This window comes from Leucoraja erinacea, chromosome 1 (genome assembly GCF_028641065.1).
Source record: "Leucoraja erinacea ecotype New England chromosome 1, Leri_hhj_1, whole genome shotgun sequence".
In the NCBI taxonomy this organism is placed as follows: domain Eukaryota; kingdom Metazoa; phylum Chordata; class Chondrichthyes; order Rajiformes; family Rajidae; genus Leucoraja; species Leucoraja erinaceus.
Window position 1 is genome coordinate 53,868,047 of NC_073377.1, and position 15,055 is coordinate 53,883,101.

The window sequence follows — 15,055 nt, forward strand, 5'->3', positions numbered from 1 at the left end:
TTCTTGAGCATTTCTAATTGCTTGATATAATAATAAAGCTTTTATTTCAGACACAGGTCCATATAACACATCATACAGTATAAGAAGATACAAAAAAATACATAAAAAAAAAAAAAATTGCATATTAGCCTATACAAGTACAAGCTATTGCACCAATGCCATCTTAGCCTAGAAGTGAATCTATAGCAACTTTTCAGAGGGCTGACTAGGGCTTCAATTATGTGGTTCTCTGACTTGTCCAGGCAACACATAAAACTAAACATCAGCTGTCTTAAGAGTGCCTCACAGGTTGGCACTCGAGTGGACACACCTAGTGGATATGCTGATCAAAGCTTGGGGAGCCCAAAACTAATTTGTGATGAACTGTTTTTTGGGAAAAAATACAAGCTGTCAAATAGTTGCTGCTGTGTATTTCATAATTGTTTTCTATAGATACTGCTGTATCAATTACATTTTAGAGGGTTAACTTGTTTATCAAGGGCCATACATTCAGAGGTTAATATGTAGACAGTCTAAGCAGATAATTAACTTTCCTAGTGGTAATGAATTAATGTTTTCATCGAAATTTGTATCTGCTTAATGAAATGTTCTGGAGGTGATTACATTCAATTAATTTTTCCAATATTCACTATAACATTTGTTCCATTTCCTTATGCTTTCTCTTTCAGGTCTGCTTCAGAAAAGTAATTAGAGAGAATTGTTTGAATATTTGTGCGAATTATTTTGAAACAGATCTCTAGTAAGGTAAGATAATAAAAGATCCATTGGAATCCATTTTAGCTGCTGTTCCATAAGTCAGATATGAAGTTGTGTGGATTAATGACTATGAGCTATGACGCTTTTAAACAAACAATTATGAGTAGGAATCCTTATGCATCTGAACTTTGCAGATGCTAAATTCATTACAATGCTTGCTTGCTTTTCACCTTAGTGGTGAAGTGAAGTTTTTATTGTTCATGTGATTGTGCCTGGAAGAGCTCTGGATCAATCTTCCTCTTTTTGAACTAGAATACAAACATGCAACAAATTGCTGTTTAGGCTCAATGTTGATTAAAGTCTAAACTAAGCATTATTTACCTCTTTGACATATCGGCAGAATCCATGATGGGAAAAACTTCTGTTGTGTGATAATCAGAATAAGAATCAGAATCAGAATCACACTTTATTTGCCAAGTATGTTTTGCAACATATGAGGAATTTCATTGGCCAGGTCAGTCATACAATTAAAAGCAACAGATCACTCAAAAAACACATTTTAACATGAACATGCACCATACACATTCCTCACTGTGATGGAAGGCAAAATAAAGTTCAAGTCCTTCCTTGGTCGGGGGCCTCGAGCCCCCATTGACGGGATGATCTTAACTCCCATAGCGGGTGGCATTCGGGTCCTCCACGTCGAGGCGATCTGCTCCTGCAACGGGAGGATGGTAAAATGAAGACCTGGATAAATAAATTATGAACTTATTGTTATCTTTTTGTGCTGAATTACTACTGAAGGTAAACAAAAAATTGGCCTTGCTTATTTTCAGTGGTCAGCTCATATCTGCATATAAATATTGAAAGTTTTTTTTTTGTTGTCAGGTTCCATATGGATATCAATAGTGCCAGCACTGTTGTCCTGCAGGCTCTGACCCAGGCTACAAGTCAAGACACGGCTATATTGAAGCCAGCCGAGGAGCGGTTAAAACAGTGGGAGACCCAGCCAGGTTTCTATTCGGCATTGTTGGTGCGTTATATATTGTTATTTCAAAAAAATTAATGCTAACCACCACTCAATCCTCTCTACCTACTTTGCTCTGGACTGGAATAACAAACATAATTCGAAGATGCATTGTGTGTAGGAAGGCAAAGCAGATGTTGGTTTATACTGAAGATAGACATTCAAAGCTAGAATTACTCAGCGGGTCAGGCAACATTTCTGGAGAAAAGGACATTTCAGGTCGAAATTCTACTTCAGACTGTAAAAGGTTTCAGACCCGAAACGTCACTTTTTTTTCTCTAGAGATATTGCATGACCCGCTGAGTAGTCCAGCTTGTATCTATCTTAGAAGAAGCATTGACATGCTATGCATAGCCAATTAATTTATAATTATGTTGGAAGGGATGGTGAACATAAATATTTTTCTTAAATTTATGTATAAAATCTATTAGATTGAAATCCTTCGTGTTAAATTTTAGGTCTTAAAAACATTGAAAGAATAATTTAATTGCTGATTTTAGAGACGCAATCCTGTAGCGTGTTGAGTTACTCCAGCACTTTGTGTAATAGCTAATTTTATCTTTTTAAATGCATTATAATATGTGCAAAGATATTTTTATCTGTGTGATCTTTGAGAACATGTATTATCATTTCCTGTTAATGACATTTCATCAGAACATCAAGTTCTATTTATATAATGTACTCAACATTGTTAAAAAATATCCTGAGGTATACCATGGAAGCCTTAACAAATGTTAACAAATTATTCGGCTAGATCACCAACACCTGGGGCAAATAGATGGGCTTTAAAACAAATCTTAGGACGGAAGAAAAGTCCAGTCAGAGAGATTTGTATGAGAAATTCTAGAGCTTGAAGGTTTTGGTACCTGAGACACAGCTGCCAGTGGATACGAGCTGGAGGCTGGAGTTGAAAGAATGGTGAAATATTGGGCTGGCAGAAATTGTGAGGGTTAAGACCATCGAGGTATTTGAAAATACTTTAAGCCTTTATACTTTACTTTAAGTGTGATTTAAGCCTTGAACACAGATACATGGATAGGACAGGTTTGGAGGGTTATGGACCAAGCGCAGGTAAGTGGGACTAGGGTAGCTGGAACATTTACGGTAGGCGGCGCGGCTCTGGCCAGCAGCGGCCTCTGCAGCCTGTCCGCGTTTTTGTTATTTTTTGTCTGTGTTTTTATGTAGTTTTTGTTATTTTATGTTGGTGTGTGTGTGTGGGGGGTGGGGGTGTGGTGGGAGGGGGGGGGAAACTTTGGAATCTCTCCCTGCACTGGAGACCCGACCTTTTCTCGTCGGGTCTCAGGTGTCGTTGAGGCCGCAACGAGGAGCGGCCTCCAACGGGAAGAAGCCGGGGACTCTGGTGCCGACTCACCGTTGCCGTCGCGGAGCTGGCCGAGACCGGAGCGGGTGGAGCGGTGGAGGAGCGCTGCTGCTGCTGCTGCTGCTGCTGCTGCCGCTGCTGCTGCTGATGCGAAGGCTGCTACTGCGGGTCTGCGGACGGCGGCACCGGGAGCCCGCGGGTCCCTGGAGGGAGACCGCTTTTCGGGGCTCCTGCAACGGCGAATTCTCCCGCCCGAGTTGCGGGGTTGAAGAGTTCCTGGAGCGGGGCCTGACATCACTGCCCCGCGCGGCTGGAATGGCTGCAGGACTTTGCGAGCGCACACCGGGGTCTTTAACACCAAGACCCGGTGCGCGACCTCGCACCACCCGGCGTGGGTTCAATGGCCGCGGGACAATCGCCATCGCCAGCCGGGGGCTTTGACTTTGACTCTGACATCGGGGGGGAGAGAGTGCAGTGGAGAGATAAGTTTTTTTTGGCCTTCCATCACAGCTATGTGATGGATGTTTATGTAAAAATGTAATTATGTTGTGTCTGGGGTCTATTTGTGTGTAATGTATGGCTGCAGAAACGGCATTTCGTTTGGACCTCCAGGGGTCCAAATGACAATTAAATTGACTCTTGACTCTCTCTCTTGACTCTTGACATTGTTGGGCATGTTAGGCCGAAGGGCCTGTTTCCACACTGTATTACTGTATGCATTCTGTCCTCTGCTTGAATTAATGTGCAATAGCGCCATCTGTCGGACCTTTAATGTGAAATGGCCGTTGCACCCAGGAAGTTGGACTCGTTTTTCAATGATAAGAATGTGACAGCACTGGAAAGTCATTAAACTTGAGAGCTGAGATGCTAACTTCCTGACTCGCGTTTCGTTATTCAATCGAGCTTGGCTGGCTGTCACTCTACGTTCTACTGATAACAAACACGTAGGGAGGCCAGTTACAGTATGACTCTATGACTATTATCTGTTGATGCTGCAAACGGGAGTCATGATGATGATAATGATACCAATAGGTCATCCAAAGCTCAATGGCAATCATTGTTTTGAATTGATCGCTATAATTTTAAAACAAAGATTGCAGCCATTATGTGCACGATATATGGAAAGGCAGTCTATTTATGGCATGAACAATGATTTATTTTCCTGACATATTTGGCACCCTCCAGAACTTCTTTGTGATAGATTTGTTTTGCTTCTATTGTATATTGAAATATGGATACTTTGCAAATACTTATTTTCTGTATAAACCTGTGTGGTAGACATTAATCTTGTAACCCGAGAAGGTGCTAAAATGAAAAAATATATATGTAATATTGTGTAATTCATATTGCTGAATATTGTACCCTTCTTGCTCGATCTATGACAGAAAATAGATTGTCATGAACATTTTTTAATACCTTGCAATTTTCATTTGTGTCCCTTTGGTTGGTAATAAGTATTACTTTCTAATCTTAATTTAAAAATGTGCTTTTATGTGCACTCTGTTGAAAATGTTAGCAAAATAAATTGAAACAATTCTTTGCATTCCAGAGGCATCTAAATTTTATTTTTGAAGGGTACTTGATAGAATTGCATGTTTACCTCATCACTATCAGAAGTGATTGCCAGCCTTATTCTGCTGTTCAGCAACTGATGATTGATTTGATTGACTTGCAATGCGATGCTTTCATTCTTGATGGAAATGATTGTCAACTGTGCTGCAGAAATATATCTATTTCTTTGTCGCGCTGCAGATAGATACAAGGGTAGGTTCTTCAACCCTCAACCGTGTTCCATTATTCAGTGAGATCACGGCCTGTCTGTATTTTAACCCCAGCCCTCAGTTCAATAATAATCTCTTACAAAAATTGAATGCAATTGTAACATTTCAGTTGACTGCTTTTTACATTTACATTTTTTTGAAAGAGTGGAAAATTGAGGTAAAGTGGCATGTAGAGGATACTTCAAGGTATGGTTACTAAAAGACTGCAGGCATTGTTACTGTCAACAGCATTAAAGGAATTATACGCATATTAGCTAAAACCCAAGAATTTGAGAAATGTTGGTTAGAGTGATGGGGGTGCAGGGGAGGGGGGGGGGGGGGGGGGGGGGGGGGGGGGGGGATTGAATCTAACATTATTCACTGAGGTCCAGTGCGTTGTGATAGTGTGACTAGGCGTGGATTGAAAAATGAGAGGATAAATTTGAATTTAAAGATCAGTTTAGCTTGTGGCAGGCAAGGCTGCATTGAATGATGGCAAAGTGACATTAAAGGATATAGGCCCAGAAGTAAAGAATGAAAGAGCTTTTTCATACATCTAGTGAAGAAATGTTGCTGGTGAAGTACAAAAAATCGAGTCACTTGTTATAAACTCCTGAGAAAGCTTTATTAAATACGAAGGAACTTCAAAACAATAGCGGTGTGGCTGTGCTGCATCACACCATGGCCTAACATCCACAATCCAACGGGTTGGTTGAGCTTTTCCACCGCCGTCTCAAGGATGCTTTGAAAGTACGGCTCACGGGTCCGGATTGGGTCTGTTCGGTAATGCCCCTAAGGAAGATCTGGCTACATCCTCTGCTGAATTAGTGTACGGTGCTCCGCTTACGGTTCCAGGTAATTTCATTCCGGCTGCACGGAAGCAGCAGGAGTCGCCCTCCTCTGTGCTGTTGCATCGTCGGGAGCAGGTGGGCAAGCTTTCTCCCGTTCCAACATCCCGGCACGGAGTCGCTTTTTCCTATGTTCCATCTGCCCTCAAGGACTGCCCATATGTGTTCCTGCATCGGGATGCTCAGCAAACGCCGTTGCAACGCCTGTATGAGGGTCCATTCCGGGTGTTGCAGCACGGCATTTCAACTTTTGTGTTGGACGTGGGCGAAAAGTCTGAGACTGTATCGGTGTCAAGTGGACATTGGCCAGCCATTGCAGGTGGCTCAGCCTCATCGTCGGGGGCGTCCGCCGGCTCAGCCCCCGTTTCCCGTGCCTGCCGGATGTACGAACGCGGGCCCTGTGGTTACGAGATCAAGCCGTTGCATTCGTCGCCCTACTCGTTTTTGGTCCTCCGTTTCTGGGGGGAGTCGTGTGGCGCCATCTGATAGTCGGGCCATTGTTTAGTCGAACCCTCGGAAGAAGAGTGTGACTGAGGGGCGTGCGTTGGTGATAAGGAGTTAAAAAGTGAGCTTTTGCGTGTGCCTGGCAGAGCTCAGCCACACCGCCATTGTTTTGAAGTTCCTTCGTATTTAATAAAGCTTTCTCTGGAGTTTACAACAAGTGACTCGCTTTATTGTGCTTCATTTCATGAAACTGTGGATTTGGAAAAGCAAGCAGATAAGCAAAATGCAAGCAGATAATAGCCCGCCCGATGCAGTCGGCCCTCTGGCTCAGCAGAACCCTGTTATGGTTAAATTACCCATGTTTTGGACGCCGCAGCTGTACGTATGGTTTGAGCAGGCCGAGGCTCAATTTCATATTCGGCATATTACTGTTGATGACACAATATGTTATTACATGGTCGGGGCCTTCGATCAGGACACGGCTGTCCATCTCGTTCATTTTCTTCTCCCGCCTCCGGCTGCCGGAAAGTATGATGGCCTTAAAGCGCTCCTTTTGCGCACTTTCGGGCTGTCATCAGCCCTGTTTCCTTTCGGCTTTTTCTGACCCGCTGCAGCTGGCTGAACGTGCTGACGAGCTGTGGGAGGCCAAACAGCTAGGTGCCTTTTCCATTGGTCGGGTGTCGATTTTCGATTTCGGCTTCCACCAAAAGGCCGGTTTCGAGTGACGTGGGTAGAGGTAGGTGGTGCTACTACCACCAATGCTGGGGTTCTGCAGCCCACCAATGCCATCCGCCCTGCTCATATCCGGGAAATGCTGTGGCCCAACACAACCACCCGCCCTGCTCGTATCTGGGATACGCTGCGGCCGGCCGCCGTAGGCCAGAAGAACCACCTCTATGCCCGGGACCGTCATTCGGGATGGCGGTTTCTGGTGGACACGGGTGCAAGAGGTCAGCGTTTTACCCCCACCAGGAGTTGACACTCGATCAGGTAAGCGGGGGCCCGCTCTTACCGCAGTTAACAGCATCCCCATCCGTACCTATGGTTTTCGTATGGTCCCAGCTTATTTTCGGCTCCTGCCATTTTACATGGTCTTTCACTATGACCGACATGTCCCATCTGTTGCTGGGCGCTGATTTTCTATAGGCACAATTCCTGTTAGTTGATGTACGTGGGCAGCGACTTGTACATTCTGGAACTTTGTAGTCGGTTTCCCTTAGCCCCGCACCAATTCCTCTGCTGCGCATCGACCCGGTTTCCGCTGTTGACAATATATATACTCAGAGTTTCCTGCCGTTCTGACTCCTCAGTTTCAGTCGGGCATTTCAAAAGATGGGGTTTTACATCATATTACTACCACCGGACCGCCACTGCATGCTCGGGCACGCCATTTGCCTCCTGACAAGCTTCGCATCGCCAAGGCGAAGTTTCGCCAAATGGAGGAGATGGGGATTGTGCGTCGTTCTGATACCCGTGGGCCTCTCCACTGCACCGGCGGCTACTCAGCGTGATGAAGATGAGGTGCTTGCCTACTGCACCGCTATTTCTGGTTTGGTTTTGGAGGATGCACGTTTTGGCCCTGCTGGTGCCATGGTCCTCTATGATGTGTCGACTGGTCAGCCGAGACTCATCCTTCCTGCAGCTTGGCGTCGCCGGGTTTATGATCTGGTTCATGGCTTGGCCCATCCATCCATTCGAGCGACAATTGCTTTGGTGGCGGCCAAGTACGTGTGGCATTGTTTGCGCAAGCAGGTTGGTCACCGGGCGAGAATGTGTACCTTCTGTCAGACGTCTAAAATCCAGTGTCATGCCAGGGCGTCCATGCAGGGTTTTGCTGTGCCCCAGGAGCCTTTCTAACCATATCCATGTGGATATTGTGGGTCCATTGCCCCGTCCAGAGGGATTACTCATCTGTTCACCACCATTGACCGTTTCACTCGATGGCCGGAGGCTGTTCCGAACGACGATACCACTGTTGCTACGTGCACTCATGCCCTCGCCGCTCATTGGATCGCTCGCTTTGGTGTGCCGGTGGACATCTCATCCGTCAGTGGGACACAGTTCACCTCTAAGTTGTGGTCTGCCATGGCTCGGCTATTGGGGCTCGTTTCTTCTGAGGGAACGAAACAATGGCCCGACTATCAGATAGTGCCACTCTGGCTAAATGTTAGTAATCTCATTAAATCAGAGTGGCTATTTTTCTCCTGGAAAGGCAGTTGAACTATCTTTCGATTCATTATGAGTGTCTAAAATGGCAAAATTAAAAAACTGCAGCTTTTTCTGTGGAAAATCTTAAACACTCTTCAAGATCTCCATAATTGAATGATTTTCAGCTCCAGTGCAAACAGCCAACCTTTATTTTGAGATTTATGGTTTGTCATCACTTTGAATATTTGAGGATTTGGAATGAGGGATTAATTTGTTAATAATTTTCATTGTCCCCCATAACTCAGGACAACTTTGGAAAGGTGGTTATCAGACGCCACTTCTAGCTTTCCCTAGAAAATTCAAGACGGGAAAATATAGGCCTCAACACCTTTAGTGAATTTTCGTGACACTTTAGGTGACTTTTTTTAAAGCCAAATTAGGTGATATAAACAAGGCCTTGGCTAGGAAGAGGAAGAGTCGGCCGAGCTTCCCACCTCTGAGCAATGAATGCGGTTGGCCTCAAATACAGTGCCCTCCATAATGTTTGGGACAGACTCAAAAGTGGCGGCGCTGTTAACAGCTGCGGCTCGCCTGTAGTCCGTCTGTCTTTACTTTTTTCTGTTGTTTTTTTTGTCTTGTTTTGGTTAAGTTTTAGTTTGTTGGGTTGTGTTAGAGGGGGTGAAACATGTTCTCTGTCTCTTCCTTCGGGGGAATGCGACTTTTTTGTGTCGTATCCCCATTCTCTGCCTCCGTCTGCGCTGAGGCCTAATGGCGGAGCTGGCGGCCTCCAACCTGCGACCGACCCCGAGGCTCCGGAGGCAGAGCCAGCCAGGACTTACCAACGAGAGGCTGGCCATCTTCGGGGCTGGGGCGGCGGTGGCCCGACTTGCTGGTGCGGCGTTCTGGCTTTCGGCGGCGGCCTGGGGCTGATGCAGCGGGGCTCGGAGCTGAGACTGCGGGACCCGGAGCTGGGGCGGCGGCTCGGAACGGGGACTGCGGGGCCTGGAGCTGGGGGCGGAGCGGAGGCCCGGAGCTGGGGCGGCGGCCTGGAGCTGGGGCGGCGGCCCGGAGCTGGGGCGGCGGCCTGGAGCTGGGGAGCGGCCCGGAGCGGAGACTGCGGGACCCGGAGCTGGGGCAGCGGCCCGGAGCGGAGACTGCGGGACCCGGAGCTGGGGCGGCGGCCTGGAGCGGAGACTGCGGGACCCGGAGCTGGGGCGGCGGCCCGGAGCTGATGCTGTGGCGGGCCGTCTCGGAGCGGAGACGGCGTTCTGGCTTTCGGCGGCGGCGACATCACCACGGAGGTCCGCTGGACTGGAGAGCGGCATCTTCGGCCTGGATCGATCGCCTCAGCGCAGAGGGAGAACAAGGAGGGAAGAGACGGAGACTAAGACTTTGCCTCCATCACAGTGAGGATGTGCTTGGTGAACTCACTGTGGTGGATGTTTAATTTGTGTTTATTGTATGTTTTGTTATTATTGATTCTGTGTATGACTGCAGGCAACATAATTTCGTTCAGACCGAAAGGTCTGAATGACAATAAAGGATCTATCTATCTATCATCATTTATTTATTTGCGTCTGTACGTGGTTAAGTGCACATTATCAAATTTTTATACAGCTTTATACATTTTGATTTCACCATGTAGAAATGACATGGTGTTAATGTGTTTGTACATAGTCCCCCCATTTCAGGGCACCATAATGTTCGTGACACATGGCTTCACAGTCGTTTAATTACTCAGGTGTGTTTAATTGCCTCCTTAATGCAAGTATAAGAGAGCTCTCAGCACCTAGTCATTCCACGAGTCTTTCCATCATCTTTGGAAACTTTTATTGCTATTCATCAACATGAGGACCAAAGTTGTGCCAATGAAAGTCAAAGAAGCCATTATGAGACTGAGAAACAAGAATAAACCTGTTAGAGACATCAGCCAAACCTTTGGCTTACCAAAATTAACAGTTTGGAACATCAGTAAGAAGAAAGAGCACTGGTGAGCTTACTAATTGCAAAGGGACTGGCAGGCCAAGGAAGACCTCCACAGCTGATGACAGAAGAATTCTCTCTATAATAAAGAAAAATCCCCAAACACCTGTCCGACAGATCAGAAACACTTTTCATGAGTCAGGTGTGGATTTGTCAATGACCACTGTCCGCAGAAGACTTCATGAACATAAATACAGAGGCTACACAGCAAGATATAAATTTTTTTTTTTTTTTTTTGTTTTTTTTTTTTTTTTTTATTTATTAGAAGTTAATACAGCACAAAAAGTACAGTGGCGCCTAATTTTAGGTGCCAACTATGTAATACCGTAATCCATTCTATGTACAACCTCTAGTTTTATGTTATAAGAAAAAAGTAAGCAGATCAAGAAAAAGAAAGCAATAGAAAGGGGAAAAAGTGGAAAAATAGATGGCAGAGAGTAGAAAAACGTGAAGTGTGTATATAAAAAAAAAAAAAAGGAAGAGAGAAAGAGGAGAGTAGAAATAGAAGAGAAGGCCCCTTAAAAGAGAATTTTTCAAATCTGTATTCGGAGATGTAGATCTATCCGCGTCATGAACTGAAATCCGCAATCCTTACGGCACCGCTGCATCACATGATTCCAAAAAGTCGATGAAAGGAGACCAACTCTTTAAGAATTGGTCATATTTATCTATTAGTCGGAGTCTCATTTCTTCAAGGCGTGCTATGTCCATCATATTCCTAATCCACATTTTAACAGTTGGTGTGGTTGTATTTTTCCAAAATTTAAGTATCAATTTCTTTCCAATTATTAACCCATAATTAAAAAAAACATTTTGATCTTTATTTAAATTGGTATCTTCTCCTATTATTCCAAATATAATCCATTCCGTTTTGGGTTCTATTCTTGACTTGAAAATCTTTGTAAATATATCAAATATATCACTCCAAAATTTATTCAACTTTGTACATCCAACAAATGAGTGTGTTATATTAGCGTTTTGAAACAAACATTTATCGCATCTGGGAGAGACGTTTGGATAAAATTTATTCAACCTCGTTTTTGAATAATATAGTCTATGTAATAATTTGAATTGAATTAAATTATGTCTTGCATTAATAGAACAGTTATGTGTATTCATCAAATATTTTTCCCATCTATCCTTCGAGATCTTTGTCATTAGCTCTTGTTCCCAATCTTCCCTTAATGCTTCTGTTGAGGGTGATTCTCTATTTAATATATTATTATAAAAGTATGATATTAATTTTTGTGAATCAGCCTTGATATTCATTGCTTCTTCTAAAGGATCTAAAAATATAGTTTGAAATCTATGTGTATGTTTCTTCATAAAGTCACATACCTGTATATATTTAAAATATTGATTATCCTTCAATTTAAATTTTAATTTTAATTGTTGAAATGATAACAGTTTGCCCACTTCATACATGTCCCCTACTTTCCTAATCCCCAGTCTATCCCATTGTTGATATGTGTTGTCGATGAGAGAAGGTTTGAATGCGGGGTTGTTCAATAGTGGGGTTAGTACTGATAAATTATTTAATTTCAAGGATGCTTTTATTTGTTTCCAAATTCTTATTATATTGTGAATAATTGGGTTCTTCTTATATATTATACTATTCAATTTTATCGGTGAGAGCAGGATCGTTCCTATATCGTGCGGATAGCACTCCTCTTTCTCCATTCTTATCCACTCCAACTGCTGAGTGGAACTATCTAGCCAGTATATTATGTTCTTAATATGCACTGCCCAGTAGTAATATATAAAGTTAGGTAATGATAAACCCCCCACTTCTTTAGATTTGCACAAATGCTTTCGTTGAATTCTATGTGTTCTGTAGTCCCATATAAAATTAGTGATAGTGGAATCTAATTTTTTGAAAAAATATTTTGGAATATATATTGGGATTGCTTGAAACAAATATATTAATTGTGGTAAGAAAGTCATTTTTATAGCGTTAATTCTACCTATCAATGAGAGTGGAAGCGTTTTCCAAAATTTAATCGTATCATTCAGTTTATTTAATAGTGGTATAAAATTGGCACTAAATAATGATTTGTGTCTTCTCGTAATTTGAATACCCAGGTACTTGAATTTTTCTGTTGCAATTTTGAAGGGGAATTTTAGTAAGTGTCTCGAATCCTGTGGTTTTAAAGACATAATTTCGCTTTTATTCCAATTTATTCTGTATCCTGAAAAAGAGCCGAATTCCTCAATTAGTGTTAATAAGGTGGGTATACTCGTTTGTGTATTAGTAATATATAAAAGGATATCATCAGCGTATAATGAAATTTTATTCTTTGAGTCCTTGCTGTTATATCCGTGAATATTCGGGTGATTTCTAATCCTTTCGGCCAGCGGTTCTATCATAAGGGCAAATAGCAATGGTGATAAGGCACACCCTTGCCTATTACCCCTTGATAAGTAAAATTTTGGAGATAGCGTATTGTTAGTTAATATTCTTGCCGTAGGTCTATCATAAAGTAGTTTAATCCATCTGATAAAATTCTCTCCCATATTAAATTTTTGGAGTACCTTGTATAAATACTGCCATTCTACTTGATCAAATGCCTTCTCTGCATCCAACGTGACCACTGAGATATCTTCATTGTCCTTCTTATGAGAGTACATTATATTAAAAAGCCTTCTCAAATTATTAAATGATTGTCTTTTGGGTATAAATCCCGTTTGATCCGTATTTATTAAATTGTTAATATAATTATTTAGCCTTCTAGCTAGAATCTTTGCTAAAATTTTCTGATCCGTATTTAGAAGTGATATAGCTCTATAAGAACCAGGCTCATCTAAATCTTTATCTTTTTTTGGTATAAGCGTTATTGTTGCTTCTGCTAGGGTTTCTGGTAGTTTATTTTCAGTATAAGCCTGCGTGTATAAATTAAATAATCTTGGTACAATAGACTCCTGAAATCTTTTATAAAATTCATTACTAAAGCCATCTGGTCCTGGGGTCTTCCCATTTTTCAATGAGTTTATTATTTGTTTTATTTCTTCACTAGTAATCCGTGCTCCTAATTGCTCTTGTTCTAAACTATCCAATTTTGGGAGCTTGCAATTATCTAAAAAATTTGTAATTTTACTTACATCTGTCTTTATTTTGGATGTGTATAAATTATGATAAAATTGGGCAAACCTCTTATTAATATCCTTAGGCAATGTTAGCAACTCACCATTGTCCGATTTAATTTTTGTAATAGTTTTTTCCTTTTCTCGTTGCTTCAGTTGCCTCGCAAGCAGTTTATGTGGCTTATCCCCAAATTCGAAGTGTGCTTGTTTTGTAATTTGGAATAATCTTATTACTCTAGCCGATAATATTCTATTGACTTTATATTTCAGTAAAGTTATCTTATTATGTTTATTTATGGTTGGGTCAGTTGCATTGTCCAGTTCTAGTAATTTTATCTTCTGTTCTATCCGCTGAAGTTCTCTTTTATTTTCCTTATTTTGAAAACTTTGGTAAGAGATTATGACACCGCGAATATATGCCTTAAAGGATTCCAATAATAGCGGTGCAGAAATACCCGGTGTGTCATTTTATTTCGAAAAAAAAGTTTTGTTTGTTTGTTTTTATATACTCATAACCCTGCGGGTTATTTAATATGTGTGCATTGAACCTCCAAAAAGGCTTTATACTCGGCATTCCCTCAATTTTAAGTATAAAAGTCAATGGTGAGTGATCAGAAATAATACTATTATGATATGATGGTTTATTCGTATACGGGATCAATTTTGTGTCCAGTAAGAAATAGTCAATTCGCGAATAAGTTTTGTGAACTGATGAATAAAATGAGTATTCCCTACCACTTGGATTTGCTATTCTCCAAACATCAGCTATGTTATTATTTTTTATATAAGTATTTAAAAATTCACAGGTCTTGGTTTTAACAAGACGCTTCCCTAGCTTTATTGATTTATCTAAATATGGATCTATAACACAATTGAAATCTCCCCCATTATTATATTTTGAAAATTATGCTCTGCGATTAAATCTATTATTTTCCTAAAAAATTGTGGGTTATCAAAATTAGGCGCGTAAATATTTATCATAGTTAATGGTGTATTGTAAATTTCTCCTGTGACTATAACATATCTTCCCTCTTTATCAGATATGGAATTCTTTAATTTAAAAGGTATGCCCTTCCGAATTATAATGGCCGTGCCTCTTGCTTTAGAGGTGAATGAGGAGTAATAGGTTTGACCTATCCAATTTGCCCTTAATCTGATCTGAGTTTGTTGTTTCAAATGTGTCTCTTGTAGGAACGCAATATCCATATTTAATGATTTTAATTGTGCCAGAATTTTACCTCTTTTAATTGGCTCATTCGCACCTCTGATGTTCCAACTACAGAAGGTGAGACCTCCGGTATTTATTCGACTATTATCTTGCATTGGCTATTATTACCAGACTGTATGCTTCATGTGATGCAGCCAAGTACCTCAGAATCCCGAATCCAGAGTTGTCCTTCATAATTTCTACAGTAGTTCTACATCTCCTGACATTATTAAACATAATTGAGGGGAAGAGAAAAACATAAAATAAAGTGTACATAAAAATGATTAAATCATGCAACACATAATTGTGAATAAACAAAAAAAGTGAATGTAATTTATCAAAAAGGCGATAAATTACAAAAAAGCCACCTAAGGTAGCTAGATTTGTTTTAAATTTGACCTCCGTCGATGAAATTATGCACTGGGCCCTATCCCCCTGTTAGAATTTGACCCAACGTTAGTCGGTTCCCTCTAATTGTTACCAAAATTATCATATCAGGTCATCGCTGAGCAGTTTAAAATAGAATAAAATAAAAGGTAA

At 41.7% G+C, this 15,055-nt stretch overlaps 1 protein-coding gene across 2 annotated transcripts in view; it reads left to right on the forward strand.

Annotated features, from left to right (window-relative positions):
- ipo11 (importin 11) overlaps nt 1-15,055 on the forward strand; it is a 333,610-nt gene that overhangs the window by 23,765 nt on the left and 294,790 nt on the right. For both annotated transcript variants that reach the window (XM_055634916.1, XM_055634917.1), the window contains exons 2-3: nt 669-744; nt 1,585-1,729. In XM_055634916.1, the coding sequence (XP_055490891.1) occupies nt 1,592-1,729 (138 nt within the window). In that variant the 5' untranslated portion in view covers nt 669-744; nt 1,585-1,591. The remainder of the gene's footprint in view (nt 1-668; nt 745-1,584; nt 1,730-15,055) is intronic.